Raw genomic sequence first — 24,428 nt, 5'->3', positions numbered from 1 at the left:
AAGTGTCCTTTGAAGGATAGGCAAACTTGGAGTGAGTTTAAAAGTCAGGGAGTTCTTTTTCTCCAGAGGTTCAAGATTACTCCGAGTTTGGGATGTGAAATATGGAATTGTTTTCATGACAGATTTAAAACTCTTTGACACAATTCTGATGTTGGTTATCTTGTTTTGTAGGAATTTAGATGGCAAAATTAAAGGTGGCAAGCACATCAAGGCAGGCTCAAATCAAGAACGAGCTCAAGGGATTTCTCCTAGAATAGCGGATCGTGTCAAAGTGGAAAGAAGTCAACGACACCAACCTGGGAACTTTCAATTTGGATAAATTCAGAAGAAAAATGTTTGGTCATGAAGGACATCCTCCATCAATTTTAGCTAAGAAGATGACTTGAAGCGAAATTGTAGCAACAGTTGGTTTCCCTCCTGCAATATTGTGCCCAGAATTGATCGTTGAAAGTGCAAAGTATTACAATTCCAAGCAAAGGACAATTGTGGCTCCTAATGACAAGCTATTAACAAATCTCACCACAAAAGCAATTGTTGAAGCATTTGGGATTCCGACTTATCATTCCATGTTTTATAAAACAAAGGAGAGGGCGTTGAGGCCTTGGAGCAGATGGATGTGTAGAAGTCATCAACTGTAAGTGGATGTAGAAGTCTAAGGCTCATCATTCCAAGATGCCTAGGCAACTTGTTGGGATGAATTCAAGCAAGAAAATAGTGACCTCGTGATGTTGTTGAGCCGAATCATAGGATGCACACAATCATTCATCTTCGAGCCATGGATGTTCTACTTTATCAAAGAAGTAATGGATGAGGTGAAGGTCGTGGATTGGTCAATGTTAATTTGTGACAACTTGGATGAACAATTGAGGAATTTGAGGCATTCTCGGACCTTTTATATGAGCTCTTACATTGTCTACATGTTAGCGAGGATAACCAGATTCAAAGGATAGATGTATAAGGAATACATAGGGGGTGATCTAGAACAATTCAAGGTGTACGAATGTTATCCTCAGCTGCACCTGTACAACACTACTAATTTTAGGAGAGCCAATGATGCCTTCACCATGCATATTGTTCGATCTCTTCAAGGTGGCGTTCACATGACTATCACAAGCAATGAAATTGATAGAAAAGTACGACTCATGGTTCATCCAGTTCCCAAGGTTTACTTACATTCGACTTCAAAGATTCTCTTCTAATCCTTACAGACTTCAAAGGTACCCAATTGATAAGATGGTGCTATTCGAAGTAACAAGGCAATTGACAGGCTATGATCAAATCTACAAGAAGGGCAAAATTAAATTCCCAATCATCATGGGAAATTCTCATTAAGTGTGCCCATCACTGTCAGTGGCAGAAAAGTCAGCAGAAGAATTACAATTTTACCATCTCTCATTTCACACAACAAAGTCGAATTTTGACCCCTATGATAGAATAAAAAAGGTAGCTGGCAAAAAGCATAGGCATCCGGTGAAACTTGAGGACTATTAGGCTAATGCTAAAGATGATTTTGAAATCAAAAGGAGGATGTATCCTAGAATACCACTCAAGTTGATCAGAATATGTGAAATCCATCTAGTAGATCAAATAGATGAGGATTCAAATGTAGTTCATCCTGATTTCGAGAAGGAGAAAAGTAAGCCCATTCAACCACCCAATTAGTCTGAACCTGAATAGCGGATCTTGATACATTATCCAGGCCAGTCACAAAGTTCATAAAATGGTGGATTACATGTCACATCAACAAATTGAAAGCAAAAAATGTTTGCCTGACTTATGACCTGATAGGAGATCTAGAGTCACATGATGATATAACTAAGGAATCATTAGAAATTGGAGCTGAAGAATGAAGGGATTCACAAAAAAAATTAAAATGTGGAAAAGAGAAGAGTATTGCCCAGGGTACGCAATCAAAGAAAAGGCAAGATATTCCAAGTGAAGGGCCACCACAGAAAAGACAAAAGCCAGAGGTAACACGACCATCACCTAGTAGCTCCTCAAGTGTGCAAGAAGATGATCTCCTTATAGGAGGAAAGATAGGATCCAACACAAGAAGGGAGTCACAAGAAGGCGGCCAAATGACTCCAAAAGCACAAGATATACAAAGTATCAATGCTTCCAGAGAATTTACTCAGCAAAGAAATGAAGAGCAAGAACTTCCTCCAAATACAGATCTTCATATCCAAGGATGTCTCAAAACAATAGCAGTTGAAGAAGAATTCCATGAGGAAATAGCGCATGAGCAAGAGCAGTTACAAGTGCATGATCAGCAATCAGACGCTTCAAAATGGTTAAGGGAAAAAATGAAGAGGGATCATGTGGAAGAAATTGATCCTGCACTCGAGTTAGAGGAGTTCCTGAGCCAAATAAACAAGCTAGTAGAGAAAAGAATGGTGAAGAAATTCTCCAAAATCACCAAGGATAAGTCAAGATCAAGAGTTTTACATGTAATAGTACCAAGGACTGACGAGGCCAATGATGAAATTACTCCAGAAGAATATGATGTAACAGCAATTGATTTGGGACATGCAACCAAGGCACAAGTGATGGAAGATTTTGATGATTCCACCCAGACATTGAAAGAACAAACGAAGAAGATGAAGAAAAATACCAAATATAGAAAAGTGAGAACAAAGCTTTGTGTGGATGTGCAACGCCTAATGCATCCAGTTATGCAGAAAGATCAAGCATTCGTTCCCCCTACAATTCTTCCAAAGGAATCAATTGATGACCTTGAAGAAATGAGGAAAATCACCCAAGGCACCAAGAAGTGGGTGAAGAATGTTTATGATACTGCATATAAGTTCACTGAGGATTTAGCCCAGATGTATGAAAGAATCCTAGCTATCCTTAGCTGAATACAGTGTGTAGATCAGGCATGGGAGGATACACACATTTACTAGGATAAAACCATTCCACATCTGGAAGCATTGTTTGAAATTCCCAAACAGGCACTGATAGATAGGCGAAGTGATAAGGGAAAATGAGGCACACGACTTCCCTTGATGGTATTGTGCAGCAATCACAAGGAAGGAATTACTTGACAAAACAAACGAAGAGTTTGTCGAACTGACAAAAGTGATCAAGAACATTCAGGAGGGAATCCTCAATATAATCAAAGCATTAATCACAAAGAGGTTGATTGATGAAGAGATGGCAGCAGAAAGTTCGAAAGATAGGCTGGAAGGATTCATCTGTATGAATTCTTTCTCGGAAGATGATCTGGAGAACATGTCCATATTTTCAAACATCATGCACAGAATCCTAGTGCCAGAATGGGAAAAGAGTTTTTGCAGGTGTAAAAAGGACATAGCCATTATGGCGTACAAACATGAGACTGTGCCAAGTGTCTCTGTGGACAAGCTTGAAATAGTCATATCCAGATTCGTTGCATTTTCCACCAAAGAGAGGGATAATGGATGCGCTATTTTAAACAATGATTTATTGAATGCCTAGTGGGCGTGATGTTTTCTCATTGGTCCACTAGCCTCCACTACTCTGTGCCACTTAGTCAAGCCCTACCTAGGGTTTGCATGGCATAATCTCAACCCTTGATTTTGATTCAATCTTGGCCAATCATTGTCATTTGAGGCCTATAAAAGGCGCTTGCCCCCTTCATTTGTAATAGGGGAGAAATCTGTGAGATTGTTGCTAGAAACTACCAGAATAAAAAGTAGCTCATTGAAATTTTGGTGATTACTTATATTGTTTTGGGAGTTTGCATAGTTTCCTCTTCCTCCAGTAGATTATATTTGCTTTCAACTTATTAGATGAACAAGATTGATAATATTGTTTTATGGTGAAATCACTTGCTCATACCTTTTGCAAATAGATTATTTCTACTTGCAGTGTAAGGTTAGTCTAAGCCTTTTATGTGGATGTTTAACTTCAATCATTGAATGTGCATTGTTCTTCTTGAAGGTGTTCATTGATGGTGAGAAAATTCTTAGCACAACATTTGAAGATTGCACCTCCTTTGCGGAGTTGTTTAAGTTGGCGAAACAAAGCGTGGTTAATTTCACCTAAACAGTCATTGTCTTTCAAATATTTTTAGGATTAGAATTAGAATCTCTCAACCCTTACTCTCTTTTGCTTTTAGCATATTCTGTTGGAACATTTCAAAGCACTTGTCACTGCCAAATCATTCGCATATTTCCTTGGAGTTCAAAATTGTCTAAGTCTTCTTGAAAAAGGATCAAGTTGCCTCATGTAAGTCCCCCTCGAATTACCAGCATACATCAAGCCAAATGAGCTCATATCCAACATAAAGTTGCATGTTCGTAGTAGTAACCTTGGAGTTGCCTCTATGATCTTCACAATCTTAGCATACGAGGGGTCTTTGCTTGAGAGGATAGAGTGTCCTTTGGTACTTTATTCTGTGTTGGTTTGGTCATAAAACACCCATCAACACAGCCTAGATGGGTAAAATATTTATTTGATAAAAAATTCTAATACAAATTTTAATTTTATATTATTCAAGTATTACAAATCTGATATACAATGAGATATAATATTTAATAAACTATATAAATCATTTAACATTATTCATAAACCAAAAATTATAATCACTTTAACTAAGAATTAAAATAATTTTATAAATCCATATGCACTTACAAAATATATTAGTCAGATCATGCATCTCTTATATGATAGATAAAACGGGGAGGTAAATGAGCTCTTAATAAATCAAAGAGAAAAACAAATCTTCTAAAAGAAAAATCTTGGGGTTGGTGGCACGTCATGCTCAAAAAAGTGGGTGATAGATGTTCATACAAAGTTGAAAGGCTATCGTAATTGGTAAATTTTACTACTTTTTTTGTTTGCAATGTTCTACGTTATGATATTTTCTGAAAATTATTAAATTATATTTTTATAAAAAAATTGTTGTCTCCAAGTACCCCAGTCTCATATGTTTGAAATACTGGTATCGATACCCTCTAATGTCCCTTCTTAAAATGCCCTAGATTTTTCCTAGATTATAATTATTAGGTATTAAAGGAGGGTTAAGAGAGGGAGTGCCTTTAACCCTTTAATAGGAGAACCCTCCAACAAAATAGAAGATAATCTACTAATTATATATAGTGATTAATTAAAAACATACTAAGTAAAGAAAGAACTGATCATGATAAAATAAGATAAGGCTAACTATGTAGAATGAAGAAGACTAAGTATGTTTCATAAGACAAAGAGCGCTAACTATGATTTATAAAGTAAAGTAGAAAGACTATGAAGTAAAGACAAGCTAGATAAATGTAAATGTAAAGATCAAAATCATTGACCGTAATTAGAAGAATCTGAACAAGTGAGTTAGGAGGGATGACTCAATAGGGTGTCCTAATCATTGTTGTCCCTCAATCAAGTCATACTTGATGGGGTGTCCTAATAACCGTTCTCCCTTACTCGAGTCACCTTCTCCTACTCATATGAATCATCCTCATCATCATCATGATAGGGAAGATGAAGATGGTCTCAATAGGGTGTCCCAAGTCTAGCCCTCCTAAGCCCAAAGTCAGAGCACCTTCGCCCACCTTTGGCCTCATGTGGACCTTGCCATACATATGAGGTGTCCTGCTTAGAGGTGACCCTTACACCGTTCTCCCTCTTGCAATCTGTCATGTCCCGTCCTTAGCACGTGGACATTCATGAGGTTGGCCTATAATTGACCCTCATAGGCCAAGGAGTTGATTAGGGGATTCACTTGGCGGAAATTTGTGACTTCACATTTTATTTCTATTTGGTTTAATGGCAAAATTAGGGGATAACACGTATCATGAGACGTGTGCACTTTAATAATAATGAAATAATTTTATTTTTTTTAAAGAGCAATTAAAATAACATGAGTAATAAAATAATAATAGTGTACCTACCCGAATCTTTTAGAAGGAATCTTATGATGGGTTATGAAAAGAATAAATAGAAGATGGTAATTCATGTTTGGGGCATCAGTTGTTTGTTATCTTCTTGTATTGTGGTTGTGGAGCCGAGGGTTGTCCGCAGACTTGATCATTGGGAACAATACCTCCCTATGATCCGCATAACTGAGGTGGTGAGAGATCCACCGAAGGGTTGCAGCTGAGAGAGAAGGATAATTCAGTCCTTCATCATTGTGCTTATTGAGTTCTCATGGCATCTTCATGGTAGACGAGATCGGGTGTATTCAGCTCATCCATATTTTGACATTCTTTTGCATCGATTCTATTTGAGGCTAGGTGATTCATCCTAAAGCATTTTGAAAGCGAAATAAGGAGGTTGCAGGTTCTACATCAGGTCTGAAACAAAAATCATGCCACACCTCCAACCCCACGGCTTTGCTCATATCTCTTTATTGAGGCATCAGTTCTTTCCCAAATTGGAGCGCCCACCTTTGAGGAGTCAAACAATGATATTTGTGGCTTAGAAGGAGACCAAGGAGCCCTGAGCAATTAATTACTGTCAATCACATCTGCAGCAGGGGCGATTTGGAGATTAATTCGATTTGGCCAAGAGGAGACTTAACAAGGAGAGATATTGCTTGCTTATTCATCTACAAACCTAGGTGCTACCTTCCAGGTTCATTTGGCATTAATGATGCATTGTAATTTCAGTTTATATGTTTGAGTCTATGGCTGTCATATGTCTTCAGATAATCTGAAAGTGATCATTGTTGCTAGTCAATGTATTTTGGTACAAATCGGCTAATGTAATAAGCAAATGATTCCCAAATAAAGGAGTGATAAGTTTGGTCATAAATGTCTGATTGCATGCCAACTATTTGTCATAATTACAGTCTGCTGAAATCTTATATTTCTGCATACCAAAATATGCTATTGAATCAAATATTAAGAAGTTATAGTTGCATTATCATCCTAGATCATTATTCTATGGTTTGCAAGTCACCCTTATTGTTAAAACAAAAGTGTATGTTGATAAGACAAGTCTGAAGTACCTTGAATCAGTCATATGCCAAGTATTTGACAAAATATCTAGGTCAAAGAAATCAGAAATTTTATATCAGATTTAGCAAGGGATATTACAATGGAATCAGAGCTTTCATCCTGCCATCCTGTGATCAGATTTTGTTGAATGAGTGCAAGAGAAATCAGGTACTATAACAGGGAACAGCGGAGACAGCAGTACCAAAAATCCACAAGTGCCTGAAGTGGATACATTATCAGCAGCATTAAGGGAAAAAGACGCTGGTGAAACAATTCAGAACATGGCAGAAGAAGATAAAGATGCACGAATTGAGAGGAAATTTGACACCATGTTGGACATGATGTCTCGATTGTTGGGGAAAATGGAACAGCAGTCCAACAACAATAACTTCCATCAACGACATGAAGCTGAACATAGCAGGAACAATGAAAATATCAAGAATACGAAGGAGACGGCTGTCCATAGAACTACTACTAGAGGATGAGTTTCTAGACCACTTTTCCCTACTTTCACAACGAGGGACGAACAACCACCTATTGTTGCAACCACTACTTTTGGTGATGAAGCAAGGCAAGCTTACCAAGAGTACAATGCATTACCTGTTGATTTGAAGGATCAATGGACATTTGATCAATTCATGAATCAAAGGAATAGGAGAGGAGGAAGAAATGAACATTATACTCCACCAAGAAATGATTATCAGCAGACACTTGGTAAGATCACTATGCCTTATTTTGATGGAAGCAGCAAATGTACAGCTAGGTCTTGGGTAGAAAAACTTGATAATTATCTATCATTAAGACCTATACCTGAAGAAGACGCAATAAGATTTGCCACCTTACATTTGGAAGGAGTTGCTCATGAGTGGTGGTACCACGGGTTGATCACTCTTGGTCACAACCTAATTATCACTTATGATGAGTTCACTGAGAAGCTGATTGAAAGATTTGAGGTGAAAGACCGGAGGTAAGCTTTCGTGAGCTAGCACAACTTAAGCAACATGGCTCCCTTGAAGCATATGTTGCTGATTTCCAACAATTATCAATCACGGTTCCTAATATCAACGAAAGGAGGTTGGTAGTCTTATTTATTGAAGGGCTAATGGAACCACTAAAGGGCTGGTTGAAGGCCTTTGATCCTCCCTCTTTACAAGAAGCTATGAAGAAGGCACATGGGATGGAATTTGCAGCACCAACCAGCAAGTTTACATCAAAGGGATCGTCTTCCTACTGTGATAACAAGAAGTTTCAAAAGAAGGATGATAAGGCAAAGGGTAAGTCCACTTTCCCACTTGATCGTGAGACACTCAATGACTTGAGAAAGAAGAAATTGTGTTTCTATTGTAAGGGGCCTTATGATGCCATGATTGTCCTTTAAGGCCAAAAGGGAAGGCAAATAGGGCTATGTGGGCTCTCTATGAAGGATCAGATACTAACCAACAATCAGATTATGAAGGGGAAGTTGAGCCTAAAGTGAAACTTAAGGAGGCTCGCCTCACTAGCATCCAACATGAGGGTTCTTTCAAGATGAGAGGGGTACTTGCTGGACAGAAAATCATCACTCTACTTGACACAGGTGCAACACACAGTTTTATTGATGCAAGGCTTGTGGAAAGACGTGGCATATGCACCGAGGATTTTGAGGGAATACGAGTGAAGGTTGCAGCAACCTTCACTCGTATTCCCTCAAAATCCTCAGGTGCAATATGCCACGTCTCTTCCACAAAGCCTTGAATATTGAATCAAGTAGAAATTTTGTGTTGAACATGGTAGTCAAGTAGAGTGTTGATTTTCATGCTCCATGACATAGATATCACCCTCAACCTCCGTGAGATGGAAATGAGATTTGAAAGGGATGGAAAGACACATGTGTTTAAGGCCCTCAGGGACACTAGCTGCAAGATTATTTCATTCTGGAAGGATGGAGCGTCTCCTGCGTCATGACATGGTAGAGTGGGCAGCAGGATGTGTTTTGAAGCCAACACAAGAGGAGCAGCAGAAACCTATCTATCCACCTGACATCCAGGAGTTGAGGATCAAGCATGATAAGGTCTTCAGCGAGATTCCGCCTGGTAGACCTCCAGATAGGTGGATAGAACGCATTATTGAATTGGACGAGGGTGATAAACCTGTGATAGTCACTCCCTACAAGCATCCTAAGCGGCTCAAGGATGAGATAGAAAAAACCATTAAGGAGCTGCTAGCTATGGGACATTTCCGACCTAGTAAGTCACCTTTCGCTTCATCCGTAGTTTTGGTCAAGATGAAGGATGGCACGTTGTGGATGTGCATTGACTACAGGTTGTTGAACAAAAAGACTATCAAGAACAGGTATCCAGTCCCTAGAATTGATGAGTTGATTGATGAGATACATGATGCACAATATTTTTCTAAAATTGACTTAAGGTCAGGATATCACCAAATTCGAGTTAAAGAGCAGGACATTGAAAAGACATCATTGTGTTGTCATTGTGGACATTTTGAGTTCATGGTTATGCCATTTGGGCTAACCAACGCACCTACTAATTTCCAGTCCACGATGAATAGGGTATTTCATTCACAGTTGCAGAAATTTGTGCTAGTCTTCTTTGATGATATTTTGGTGTACAGCAGGACATGGGAGGAACACATTGCATATCTTGATACAGTTTTAGGTATTCTTGGCAAGGAGTCTTTATATTCCAAAGAATCCAAGTGTGACTTGGGTATGACAAAGTTACTTTATTTAGGTCACATCATCAGTACAGAAGGAGTACGTATGGACCCCGACAAGGTCAAGGCAATTGTAGAATGGCCTATGCTTGTGAGTCTTACACAACTTAGAGGGTTTTTGGGCTTAAGTGGTTTCTATCGCAAGTTTGTTAATGGATACTCACGACATGCAGCTCCACTTACTGATTTGACCAAGAAGGGAGCTTTTGTTTGCACTCCCGAAGCACAGGAATGCTTTGAGATGTTCAAATGAATTATGACCACCTGTCCAGTACTTGCTTTGCCAGATTTCAGCAAACCCTTTGAGTTGCAGTGTGATGCTTCAGGTGAGGGGATTGGGGTTGTCCTTATGCAAGACAAACATCCGATTGCTATTGAGAGCAGGAAGCTGAGAGATCCTGAGAGGCCCTGAGAGGAGCTACAGCATATATGATAAGGAAATGTTGGCCATCATGCACACTTTGGCCAAATTCAAGCAGTATTTGGTAGGCAGCAAATTCATTGTAGAAATAGACCATAACAACTTGAGACATTTCCTTGGGCAGCGGGATCTTAATGATAGGCAGCAGAAATGGGTGAGCAAGCTGCAATCATATGACTTTGACATTTCCTTTGTCAAAGGTACGTAGAATGTAGTTGTTGATGCACTGTCTCGCCGTCCACATTTGAGCTCCATGGCACAGATTTCAGAGGATTGGAGGCATTTGATTGTGGCAGAATATGCCAAGGACTCTTGGGCTTCAGGTTTAATTGAGGGGTTGATCCATGATGATAAGTACTCCATTGTGAATGATCTAATCATTTACAAGGGGAGGATATTTTTGGCCCCAATATCGGATGTGAAGAACATGGTGATGAGAACCTTTCATGATACACCTATGGCAGGTCATCTCGGCTACTACAAGAAATACAAACAGATACGGGAGAGATTCACTTGGAAGGGTTTGAAATCAGATGTTCTTCAATATGTCAGAGAGTGTCATGTTTGCCAGCAGAATAAATAGGACCACACCTACGCTGCAAGCTTGCTTCAGCCACTTCCGATTCCTGATAGGAAGTGGGAATGCATTTCCATGGACTTCATCACAAGTTTGCCTAAGGTACAGGGTAAGAACTGTATTTATGTGGTGGTTGACCGTTTAACTAAGTATGCTCATTTCTTTCCGATCACCACTACATATTCAACTACACAGGCAGCAGAGCTCTTCTTTCAGGAGATATTCAGATTGCATGGTTTACCTCGGAGTATAGAGAGTGATAGAGATAGCAGGTTTATGAGCCATCTTTGGTAGGAGCTCTTCAGACTTTGTGGGACCGAACTCACTCCGAGCACCAGCTACCACCCGCAAACGGATGGATAGATGAAAATAGTGAACAAATGGGTGGAAGGATATGTCAAAAATTACATTGCAGGGCAGAAAAAGGGTTGGGTCAAGTGGATTTATCTTTGTGAGTATTGCTATAATACCAATTACCACCTTTCTATTCAGATGACACCATTCATGGCATTGTATGGATATGAAGCGCCTAGCTTTCTTGATTTGTTGTTGAGTGATAGTAGAGTGCCTAGTGTTGGAGACATGCTACAGGAGAATCAAGATATTATGAGGGCTCTTCGAGAGAATTTACAGAAGGCACAAAAGCAGCAAAAGCAGTATGCAGATCAGAAGAGAGTAGAGCGGACATTTGAGGTAGGCGACATGGTGTATTTGATGTTGCAGTTGTATAGACAGTACACTCTCAAGAAGAGTGGTGTTGAGAAGCTTAAGCCACGGTATTATGGACCCTACAGGATTATCAGGCGTGTGGGAGAGGTGGCTTACGAGCTTGAGTCACCAGCGGACAGCTGAGTGCATAATGTATTTCATGCATAGAAACGAGACTTGGACTCAGCAAGGCTGACCCAACTCAGGACTTGGCAAAAAATCGAAAGGACTCGGCAGAACTTGGCAGAACTCGGCAAAAAAACCAATTTCTAGTGATTTTTGCCTAGAGCGAGTCGGGTCAGCCTTGTCGAGTCCGAGCCACCTAGTACTCACTGAGGGTCACTCAACCTGTGACTCGCCGAGTTTTGGTGAGTCATGGCAAGTCACGGAACTCTGATTTCATGTCTCACGCCTCAAGAAGGCGTTAGGACATCATGTGATTCCTTCCACGACTTTACCACCCTTGGATGATGAGGGTAAGTTGATTTTAGTACTTGAGGCTATCTTGGATGTCAGGGAGAAGCAGTTGAGGAGGAGAGTTATCAAGGAATATTTGATCAAATGGAAGGATTTGCCGATTCAGGATGCTACCTGGGAGAGTGAAGAGATTCTACAACATCCATCATTAAGATTGCTTGAGGACAAGCAATTTCAGGGAGGGCAGACTGTAATATCCCCTTCCCCTTAGCACGTGGACATTCACGAGGTTTGCCTATAATTGACCCTCGTAGGCCAAGGAGTTGATTAGGGGGTCGACTTGGCAGAAATTTGTGGCTTCACATTTTATTTCTATTTGGTTTAATGGTGAAATAAGGAGATAACACGTATCATGAGATGTGTGCACTTTAATAATAATGAAATAATATTTATTTTTAAAAGTGCAATTAAAATAACATGAGTAATAAAATAATAATAAAGTGTACCTACCCAAATCTTCTAGAAGGAACCTTATGATGGGTTATGAAAAGAATAAATAGAAGAGGGTAATTCATGTTCGGGGCATCGGTTGTTTGTTATCTTCTTGTATTGTGGTTGTGGAGCCAAGGGTTGTCCGTAGACTTGATCATTGGGAACGATACCTCCCTATGATCCGCATAACTGAGGTGGTGAGAGATCCACCGAAGGGTTACAGCTGAGAGAGAAGGATAATTCAGTCCTTCATCGTTGTGCTTATTGAGTTTTCATGGCAACTTCATGGTAGACGGGATCGGGTGTATTCAGCTCATCCATATTTTGACATTCTTTGCATCGATTCTATTTAAGGAGGCTAGGCAATTCATCCTAAAGCATTTTGAAAGGGAAATAAGGAGCTTGCAGGTTCTACATCAGGTCTGAAACAAAAATCATGCCACACCTCCAACCCCACGATTTTGCTCATATCTCTTTCTTGAGGCATCGGTTCTTTCCCAAATTGGAGCGCCCACCTTTGAGGAGTCAAACAATGATATTTGTGGCTTAGAAGGAGACCAAGGAGCTGTGAGCAATTAATTACTGTCAATCACATCTGCAACAGGGGCGATTTGGAGATTAATTCAATTTGGCCAAGAGGAGACTTAACAAGGGGAGATATTGCTTGCTTCTTCATCTACAAACCTAGGCACTACCTTCCAGGTTCATTTGGCATTAATGATGCATTGTAATTTCAGTTTATATGTTTGAGTCTAAGGCTGTCATATGACTTTAGATAATCTGAAAGTGATCATTGCTGCTAGTCAATGTATTTTGGTACAAATCGGCTAATGTAATAAGCAAATGATTCCCAAATAAAGTGTCAGAATATTTAATTATATTTTAGTCACCTATATTTAGTTCCTTGTTTAATGGTCATTTAGCTTTTTAGTTAATTAGCTTTTAAGCTTTATTTAGCATTTAGCTTTTTCTTTTTAGTTAATTACCTTTAAGCTTAATTTAGCTTTTAGCTCTTTAATCTTTTACTTCAACATTATGTTCTAATTATAGAACATCGTCTTGTAACCTCTCTATATACGTGTGTATATCTTTCAATGTAATCATCCGATTATTGAATCATTCATTCAATTTATTTTTCATGGTATCAGAGCAGGTCAATGGGATTCTTTAAAGTTTGGCAAATTTTTTAATAAAAATTCATGGCCTTCTTTTTGGAATATTTTCCAGATTTTTTTTAATTGTTTTTTTATAAAAAACGATTTTGCTTTTTATAAGGCTTTTTGAGGGTTTCGAGGGTTTCTAGTTAGTGGGTGAATTTATGTGTTGGGCAGCAGTTCCTGTTTTTTTTAGAGTTCTGGAGATTTTCGGGCCTGCAACCTGGAGTTTTTTTTTGCATATTGAAAATTTTCTTAGGGTTTTTGCAATATTCGACTAGGGTTTTGACCCATCATTTCAAGTCGATATTTTATTTTGCTTGCAGATTCTTGGTGGGTTTTTCGAGACCTCAACTGGTTCGTCATCAGATTTTTCTGGGTGCATCTTTTTCTGTGCCTCGATTTTTGAGCCGTCAGATCTGCATTTTGTTTTCAGATTCTTGGTGGGTTTTTCGAGAGCTTTTTTGGGTTGGTCTCAGATTTTTCTGGGTGCCTTGTTTTCCGCACCTCGAATTTTGTGCCAGCAAATTTGCCTTGGAATTTAAAAATAGTTCACAATTTCTACTATTTCTGTGGACATTGGGATTTTTGCTATTTTTTTAGGGCAACATTTATGCTGTTTTAAGTTTGCAGAAAATTTTACTTTCTGGGTTTCTTTCAGACCTCGAAATTTGCACCTTACAATTCGTGCCAGAATTCTCCTCCAGGGTTTCAGATTTTTTGTGCAGCTGCTTCTATTCTGATTTTTGAATCAAATTCTTTTGTCTCATGCTTTCACTAGGTTGACCTCGTTCAACCTCCATTTTTGTGATGGCATCTTTGACTAACATCATGTTGGAACACAGTCAAAAGTTCAACAACTGCCACAACACCTGGAAACAGTGCATGTTCACGATATCTGAATATTGTTGCCTTGATCAGATTGATTTAGGCCAGACCTCATCTTACAGGTCCTGGGGTTTTCACGATTTTTTCCTGAAAAATTGTCTATCGGTTTTCTGATTTTTTCCACAAAAAATCATGGGAGGGTTTTCACGATTTTTTCCTCAAAAATTGTTTGCAGGGTTTATAATTTTCCCTTAAAAATTATCTCATCTATAATCCGCGATATTCGCGTAAGATTTTAGTTATCTGGGTTTTACCGTTTTTTTCCACAAAAACGATGATTTGTAACTTCAGATTTCTTGGTTTTTCGATTTTCTCCTCAAAATCGTAAATTCTTTTTTTGAGGGTTCTTATTTCAGGGTTTGACGGTTTTTTCCTCAAAATCGTGCTTTGTTGCAATTAGTTTGGGTCGCACCTGCCAGGGCAAACATCTGCAACCGTGATATCTTGCAGTCAGTTTTGGAGTTGATACTCTTCTGCAAAAGGGTTTGCCGATTTTCCTCAAAATCATGGTTTCAATTTTCAGTTTGGTTACCCAACGTTAGATTGGATGGATTCTGGTATTCTTAGTCATTAACACTTTTTAGATCCAGGGAGGGTCTCCATTGCAGCAGAGTATTCTTTTCATTTGTGATCAAAAGACCTGCAGTGTCTTCCATAGGGTAGTTAGTAGATAGAATGACCATTAAGGGAGGGTGTCAGAATATTTAATTATATTTTAGTCACCTATATTTAGTTCCTTGTTTAATGGTCATTTAGCTTTTTAGTTAATTAGCTTTTAAGCTTTATTTAGCATTTAGCTTTTTCTTTTTAGTTAATTAGCTTTTAAGCTTAATTTAGCTTTTAGCTCTTTAATCTTTTACTTCAACGTTATGTTCTAATTATCGTCTTGTAACCTCTCTATATACGTGTGTATATCCCCCAATGTAATCATCCGATTATTGAATCATTCATTCAATTTATTTTTCATAAAGGAGTGATAAGTTTGGTCATAAATGTCTGATTGCAAGCCAACTATTTGTCATAATTACAGTCTACTGTAATCTTATATTTCTGCATACCAATCCATGCTATTGAATCAAATATTAAGAAGTTATAGTTGCATTATCATCCTAGATCATTATTCTATGGTTTGCAAGTCACCCTTATTGTTAAAACAAAAGTTTATGTTGATAAGACAAGTCTGAAGTACCTTGAATCAGTCATATGCCAAGTGTTTGACAAAATATCTAGGCCAAAGAAATCAGAAATTTTATATCAGATTTGGCAAGGGATATTACACAATTATTCATCTTCTACCATTTATGATAATAATTAAGCCAGAGACATATATACATGTCGTAAGAGTATGGTGCAAGAACTCATACCAGAATGATGTTTTTCTGAGTATTAATACGTGAGTATGAGCCCAATCCAAAGGGGCCTCTTTTATGTTGTTTCCTAATATTTTCCTCCTAGCATATTTTCTCTTCCAAATTCAGCGGCTATTTATCCCCCTCCACCCGTGGTGGAAGGCTGCAAACAACAATCACAACCTTTAGTAGCAACAACCCATTTGAAAGGTTGCTGTGCTTCCTCTATCGTTATCACTTATCAACAGCAATCATTAATGGTTGTGCCTGTAACTTAATAACAGTTCTGATCTGATCTGATCGATCGTGATCTTCCTAGATGCTTTTGATTCTCCTATATCTTTCAATGCGAGGGATGGGTCACACCTCTTCATCATTTATGCCCTTTGGCAAGAGACACACCCTTTCACCATTAGCACCCTTTAAAAGAGTGCAACTCCTCATTATTTCTGCCCTTTGAAAGGGAAACAACCTTTCACAATCAAATCTGCACTTATTTAAATCAGATCTGCACTTCTCATTCCCCAAATTCTCCCCTCTCAAATGAGGTACTCTTCTCCCTTTTATATCTCATGTTTGAGGGAGACACAACTTTTCATTCCATATCTTTTGACCATTCATTAACTTAATTAAATTTTAATTATATTTAATTATATTCTTTTATATTTTTATTTTATTTTTACTCTTTTGAATTTTAATTTTAATTTTAATTTTAATTTTATTATTATTATTATTATTTGCCATCAATTTTTATATCAAAGTGGGGACATTACATACCTGTCTCCAAAGTCTCCAAGTGCCCCCATCTCCTGGTAACCTTGGTTTTATGATTATCTGATTGTTATGATGGCCTTTATAGCATTCATGATTTTAGCACGATATATATTATTATACATGTTCTACTTATCTATAGATATTTGTAATTTATTTATATTACAGTATTCTAGTTTTGAGTATAGATGAATATAATACCTTTGTTAAATTATATTAATTATGCATGTCGAGCGGTATATGCTATTTCATAAAATAAATTAATAATAATTTATTAATGTATTTACATATTAGTATTATTTGAATATTGATGGCAACAGCCCCACACATCTACGCTCTAGTACCAAATGATGGCAACATCCTAACACATACACACTTCCACCTAACACGTTGTACATACAAACGTTCCCACACAGGCTTACTGTCTAAAATAGAGAAAGGAACTTGCCCAACAAAATGACAGTTTTCAGATAACTAACACACATTCTGATGTATGTTGTTGAGACATGGACCAGCTAGGACTCAAACCTAGGACCTTCCATACGTTGTTGGAGTGCTCTACCACTGAGCTACTGGCCCCTCTTGGACCAGTCCATCGTCGGTCCGGGTGTGGCTTATTTCCAACACCAACACCCCCCCTTAAGCCACACCTCTCATGTGCTTGGGGCTCCTAGCCTGGACCTGGCTCTGATACCATGTTGAGACATGGACCAGCTAGGACTCAAACCTAGGACCTTCCATACGCTGCTGGAGTGCTCTACCACTGAGCTACTAGCCCCTCTTGGACCAGTCCATCGTCGGTCCGGGTGTGGCTTATTTCCAACACCAACATATGCAACAAGAACTACAATGAATCAATACAACAAACAATAAACAGGGAATAACATTGACAACCAATGAACAACAAACATTTATTTATTTATCCAATCTTCCACAAGGTTGTTTACAAGTTCATAGCAAACTACTTTAATCAACAATGCCAGCCTTAAGCCTATTCGCCCAATCTACTCCTGTCACTTCTGTCACACTTCCATCAATATTCATCAATCTCCCTCGTTCTGTCTACTCACCATCCCTATCTTCAAGCCCATACCATCTCTCATTCTTTCTCGAACCTTCCTTCTATCATTCAACTCTCTATTTGTAATGTCCTCTTGTTGAAATAGGATTTATTAATAAATAATAATAATAAATTAAAATATAAAACAACAAAAATAAAAAAATTAGTTAAATTTAATGAATGGTCAGAAGGCGTGAAATGAAAAGTTGTGACTCCCTCAAACATGAGATATAAAAGGGAGAGAAGAGAACTTCATTTGGGGAGGAAAAGGGAAAAAAAGGAAGAAAGAACATGAAGAAGTGACTCTTTCAAAGGGGCAGCACTGATGAAAGGTTGTGACCCTTTCAAAGGGTGGTAATTGTGAAAAGTTGTGACCTTTAAGAAGAGGTGAGACTCTCCCTCACATTGGAGGATATAAAGTGGAGAAGTTTTCATTTGAGAAGGAAGGATCCATGGAATAGAAAAAATATCTGAAGCATTAAAAGCAGATTTAGGAGCAAATCTAAATCAGAATTTTAAGAAAACCTAGAAGAATGATATGAACATTTATTAAAAAGATCAAAACACAAATACAAATCTGCAAACAGTAATAAAGCAGGCATCGAAGGAAAAGAAGAGGAAACATTAAATCAATAACCAGAGAACCAGACCTGATGGAATAGAAAGGATTATCATTCACGGCAGGACAAATAAAGCAGATGGACTGGTTGAAGAATCTGTGTAAAGTGAGATGGATAGAGCTTGAAGCATTAAATAGAGGATACGCTTAAGAGAGTGAAATGGAGATAGAAGAACGATGATAGAAGAATAGTGTAATGTCCCCTTTTGGGAGGACACTAAATCTTGCCCAATATACTTGTAGAATTGTTGCAGGTTATGTATTTTCAGTCTGCTGTTGGTAATTTGGACATTCAATTCAATGTTGTTTCCCTGTTTAAATGCACAGGTCTATTGTTTATATCAGTCTGATCTGATCTGAATATAGGCAGCAGATCAGACTGATATAAACAATAGACCTGTGCATTTAACAGGGAAACAACATTGAATTGAATGTCCAAATTACATATATCTGAATATAGGCAGCAGATCAGACTGATATAAACAATAGACCTGTGCATTTAAACAGGGAAACAACATTGAATTGAATGTCCAAATTATCACAGCAGACTGAAAATACATAACCTGCAACAATTCTACAAGTATATCGGGCAAAATTTAGTGTCCTCCCAAAAGGGGACATTACACTATTCTTCTATCCTCGTTCTTCTATCGCCATTTCACTCTCTTAAGCATATCCTCTATTTAATTCTTCAAGCTCTATCCATCTCACTTTACACAGATTCTTCAACCAGTCCACCTGCTTTCGTCCTCCTGCCAATTTTCTCTTGCATTGATCATTTTCTCTTTCACATACCCCATATGGCCTTTTCTCGTCGGCCTTCCATCTGTGCTACAACCGTTTTGTAATGGATTTGCCCAAAACTGATCAAGCTCTCTCTATGTTCAAATCGGGGCAATCTTTCCCATCCAAGACCATTCAAACTCACACTTATTTCTATTTTGTCCTTATGCCCACCTCTCCATTTCACGTTTTGACCGTTTCCAAACTGCTCATAACTGTTTCTTTAAACTGTGCATTAAACCTTAATAGTTCATCTCGTCTTGCCGAAGGCAACCAAATAGTTAAACTTCATATGCCTGCCAAACTAAAACCCACCAACAAAACTAACATGCCACTAAAACCAAAAATTAACCCGATACTCCTGCATCAGACTCCCCAGGGAGCAAAAAGAAAGAATGTGCTCCTGCACATGGGAGTAAAATTAACAACTATTCCTGCTTCTCCTTTCTTCCTCTTTTTCCAAACATCGCTCTGGAACATTTATTTATTGGCAAATCATTATATATTTATGATTTGTATGTTTTTTGTACAAATGTACCCAGCAGCTTCCCCCCATCAGCTTATAAAATTGCCATACCAATGTACCATACCTACATGCCTGTGCCCATACCAGATTTTAATTTATATATGTATATATTTGAAAATATTGTTTATTTCGTCTCAAATCCACTTTTGTACTCATTTGATTGATTTATATTTGTCTATGTGATCAAAGGATAACTTTATTATTGTTTTTTCAATTTGCCAAATCTTGGCTGAGTATGAGTGCCAAGTCCAGATCGGAGTCAAAAATCAGACAGCAAAGTCCAAGTCTTATAACTTGGATTGTACTTATCAATCCAAAAGGATTTGTAGTGTGCAGCTATCGATGTTGTTTGTACTTGAAATGTATTTTGTTTTTGTATTTATGGGTAAGGGCCCCAAATAGAACCTTCACTCTATTGACAGAAAACAAAGTCCTCCCCCTAACTCTCAAAAATCGAAAAAATAAATTGCCATCCCCCAAACTCAGAGAAGAATTACATAATAGTTGTAAAATTCAAAAGCATGATTTAACATTAAAATGCATGATTTAAAAAATACTTGATGACAACTGGATTAAAGGAAACAATTCCCAATACCTAATCCCAAATATTGGCCATCCAATTCAATCTCGAATAATGAGTTTCTCAAGGATGAAACAAATTTGATTCCATACAAGCTACCTGGATTTATATTTGAAGACTATATGTGTTATTCCGACCAAAGATAATATTATCATAGATGCAAATATTTCCATGATCTGAACCAAGTTGACATTCTCTCCTATTTGTAACACAAATGTAGCACAAACATCACTAAAAAGAAATGGAACAGGAAAGATTGAATGGTAAAAAGTCACTAAATGACAAAGGAAACAAGAGCTACACAGATGAGAGAACAAACCTTGTGAGTCCTGCAAGTTTTGTACGGAATTCATTGAAGTCTTTTGAAGGGCCATCACCTTCAAGATATGCTTGTAACTCCTTTTCAGCACACTGATGAAGTCTTTCTAAGCCAGATTCAGCATCACCTGAACAAATAGTACAGATACATTACATTGTGTTTACATTATTTCAACTATTATTCCGAAATAAATATGAAAATAAAAGGATGAATTTCATGATGTTTATTTTATCATCAAAATTCAATTCCTGTGCAGAAAATACCTTGCAAGTATTCAAAAAATTGCCTTTTAGCTTGCTCATGTTCAGGAAGGTAATAGCCATATGCATAGGTCCATTTCAAAACACGTCTACATTCAACTATCTGCAAATTACATAAAATAAAAATAAAGAATATTAATATAAAGAACATGTTAAAGTACTCCCCCTCAAGAGACCGGCATTTAATTGACATGCCTGGTGCAATTCTTATATATGCTAGCCATATAAACCAGAAACAAATAAGTAGAAAAACTATGTTAGATGATTTTCACAATTCAAAAATCAAGGATGTATTTTGCATTGTCTAATTTCACTTTAAGTTGCCAATTGTTCGAGTGATAAAGCATGAAGCATGGCATCAGCTCAAATACTTCAATGTTGGAATAAGTTTCATACACAATTTCCCAGGTTCATTGTAGTAGAACTCTAGATGATGGTCTTTGCAAAAAGCACTTTAATATAAGATGAGAACTCAGTCATACAAAGCTTTAGACATCACTAAAAAGAGTAAGTAATTCAGTTAGTCATGCTGAAGTCAGAAATAGCAACTTACAGGTTGTTCACTTTCACCTATGTTTCCAAAAGAATGCATACTAATGGAAGAGATAAAGAATTCAAAACCTTTATGAAAAAAGGATTAAGGCATGCAAGTGAAAATAACCTAGGATTTCTATTGGCATAAAACTATGGATGAAAGAATTTACCTCTACAAGGAAAGACTACAAAATTACTGAGAGGTACTATGGAAAATCGCCTCTATGTTATAACTCAACAAACAAACATCAACCAACTAAGCAACTCACAATTCTTCACTGTTATGTACAACTCTACATTCATGGCTTTGTGATGCTCAAGTTCCTCGCATATTTATACAATCTGTACTTAAATTTACTAATTACTCATAAGAAACTTATGAAGTGACATTACCACTGATGTACAATTGTGAATATGTAAAAGTTGCACAGTTTTCAAGCTCACAAAGAAAAGAAATGTTTGATATGATCCAAAATTTGTTTGTGTAATTGATGTAATTATTGAGATATGGATGAAGCAGCATAAATGTACCTGCAACCAAGCTTCAGTCACAAACTTCAGTTGTGAGACAGGTTGACATTGTTTGTCACTTAAAGTCTCAATCTGCATCTCATTCAAGAAAATAAAATCATGAGAACACAAATAATGAATGTAAATGCATATACTTGCTTTCATGACATTTCAGAGCTTCACATTAATCAGTACCTTTTCAAATGACAAATTAAATCATCTTGATGGTTAGAATTAACAAAATGCTATGTTTCCCTTCCCAATGAGATGGAAAAGAAATATTAAAATATTGTAAATTATAGCTAGCCAAAAAAATTAAATAATAAAAGAATTGGAAAAAAGAATACAAAAAGATGACAGCCTGTCAAATCTGATATAATACTAAACTATTGGGCCAAAAGGTGGCCACCACCCTGTCATATCTAATATTAAAATATTGGACCAAGCGGTGACCACCCTAGGGCTAGAAGTCACAGCCCTAGTAGAAGCAAGGTTATCTGCATCTCATTCAAGAAAATAAAATCATGAGAACACAAATAATGAATGTAAATGCATATACTTGCTTTCATGACATTTCAGAGCTTCACATTAATCAGTACCTTTTCAAATGACAAATTAAATCATCTTGATGGTTAGAATTAACAAAATGCCATGTTTCCCTTCCCAATGAGATGGAAAAGAAATATTAAAATATTGTAAATTATAGGTAGCCAAAAAAATTAAATAATAAAAGAATTGGAAAAAAGAATAAAAAAAGATGACAGCCTGTCAAATCTGATATAATACTAAACTATTGGGCCAAAAGGTGGCCACCACCCTGTCATATCTAATATTAAAATATTGGACAAAGCAGTGACCACCCTAGGGCTAGAAGTCACAGCCCTAGTAGAAGCAAGGTTATAAAACCAGTGGAGGCAGCAAGAAAAGATCATCAGACTTTCATTTTCAGAATTCTCTTTTTAGGCATTTGTGTGGACTCGATCAACTAGACAAAACCCCTGAGGATTGCTTGAAACCCAAGGACAAAATCCCTTGAGCATCTCAAATGGAGATCAGGAATGAAAACCTCTGGGTTTCCAGTTGGTGGTTCCAGTTTGGGAATTATACAAAGCCTACAGATTTCTGTGCAACAGTCCACTTAGCAGTCAACTAACACTTACCTTGTTTCAGCATAATAGTCAAGGTACCAGTCCGTATCAGCATAACAGTCAAGGTACCAGTCCGTATCAGCATAACAGTCAAGGTACCAGTCCATTTCAGCACCAGGAGATCAGCTTAACATAAAAAAAACAAAGATTATTGGCTGTGATTTAAAGGGCTGCAGATTGCAGCATAGACCAGCAGCAACACGGGAAGTTTCCAACAAAGAACTCTGGCAAGGAATTGTTCAAGCTGTTCTCTATCTGTATTCAGACTTGTAATAAGTATACATTTTGCAAGAGTAAAAATTTCTTAATAAAGTGTTGTTAATGGAACTTGTTGAGCTGTCATATTTATTGCAGATAAGTCATAAGTTATTTTCTTTAGAAAAAAGTCGTCGTGTTCGTACGGGAACATGACAATGGAATCTGAATCATAATCCTGCCAGCTTGTAGGGTGAATTCATGCTATCTAGTGCTAGCGATCTCCATATTTCAAAAGAGAAAAGAGAAATAACCTTTAGACTTCAGATACAAAGGCAGAAAAGATGGCTGATACAGATAAAAAATCATGTGATGACGCAATGAGAGAATTTGCAACTCAACTCATACAGATGCAAGAACCAGTGACAAATTCAGTCAGAGATTCCATAGAATTTGCAACTCAACTCATACAGATGCAAGAAGCAGTGACGAATTCAATCAATTCTGGTGCCAATTTTCTGTAGCATTAGGTTGAGGGAGTGGACAGCACAAAGTGTCCAAAAATGTGTGAATAATGCTCCTCAACCAATAAACCATCAGCCCTACAATATTTGGCATTGTCTCTTCTAAACTGCACAACATTTTGAGGGTCCATTTCCTTAATGGCTTGACAAAAAATGTTAGCATTAAATGCACCATCCTTCACAATCCACTGCTCTCAAAAACATTTGGCCCATTAGGGGACAACACAATAACATTGATCAATGGGCAATTTTTCACATCTTTCAATTCATTAGAACGATGGACACCCTTGTTTCGACACATGAATCCCTCATCCAATAAGTTGCTATGCACCTTCTCAAAACTTGGGCCCATGTACCCTTATCGAGCCTCATTAACTTATTTCACCATTTTTTGCCAATATGGTGAGAGAACAACATTGAATGCCAATCCATTCACATAAACACATCTTGCCATGTCTTGATCAGCAATCTCTCTAGAATCATTTTAAAATGCCATTTCCAACAGTCCCTTTGATCTCTTATGTATAGAGGCCACACATTCTTTAGGAATGTACAAAAATGGATGGCTCTCTATAGGTTCAAAATAAGTTGGTGGAGGGAGCTTAATCCCTTAAGATCATTTCTTTACTAAAGGATGATTTGATTAACATTGTGATGCTTGGCCTGGTTTTTATTGCTCTTCAATATATTCCTAGACTTGAGCATCTGGAAGGTCTTTATCATCTTTGCCTAAACCAAATTTGACCCCTTTGTCTAGGGATCTTGCACAAATGAATTTTCACTCAACTGTATGTGCTCGAATATCTAACATTACAATGACCTCAAATCCAAACATCACCTCCACCACCCAGTTGTACCATTCAACATATTTCCCAACAGTAGAGTTTGGGTCTATTTTGAAGCTGGGTTGTTTTACGACTAAGTTGCCAGTACAGGTATGGGTACGTGGGTACAATATGCCGGTATG

General features: G+C 37.6%; 1 protein-coding gene across 4 annotated transcripts in view; it reads right to left on the bottom strand.

Annotated features, from left to right (window-relative positions):
* The window catches only part of LOC131070369 (probable E3 ubiquitin-protein ligase ARI8), a 161,743-nt gene that overhangs the window by 5,862 nt on the left and 131,453 nt on the right, over nucleotides 1-24,428 (bottom strand). For 3 of the 4 annotated variants that reach the window (XM_058005872.2, XM_058005871.2, XM_058005873.2), the window contains 3 exons: nucleotides 21,616-21,687; nucleotides 20,554-20,653; nucleotides 20,291-20,417 (listed from right to left, as the gene is read on the bottom strand). In XM_058005872.2, the coding sequence (XP_057861855.1) occupies nucleotides 20,291-20,417; nucleotides 20,554-20,653; nucleotides 21,616-21,687 (299 nt within the window). The remainder of the gene's footprint in view (nucleotides 1-20,290; nucleotides 20,418-20,553; nucleotides 20,654-21,615; nucleotides 21,688-24,428) is intronic. The other variant, XM_058005875.2, reaches the window with a different exon arrangement.

The sequence above is a fragment of the Cryptomeria japonica genome, chromosome 3 (genome assembly GCF_030272615.1).
Source record: "Cryptomeria japonica chromosome 3, Sugi_1.0, whole genome shotgun sequence".
Classification (NCBI taxonomy): Eukaryota; Viridiplantae; Streptophyta; class Pinopsida; order Cupressales; family Cupressaceae; genus Cryptomeria; species Cryptomeria japonica.
Note: the sequence above shows the minus strand (reverse complement) of the source record. Positions and strands in the feature narration are given on the sequence as shown.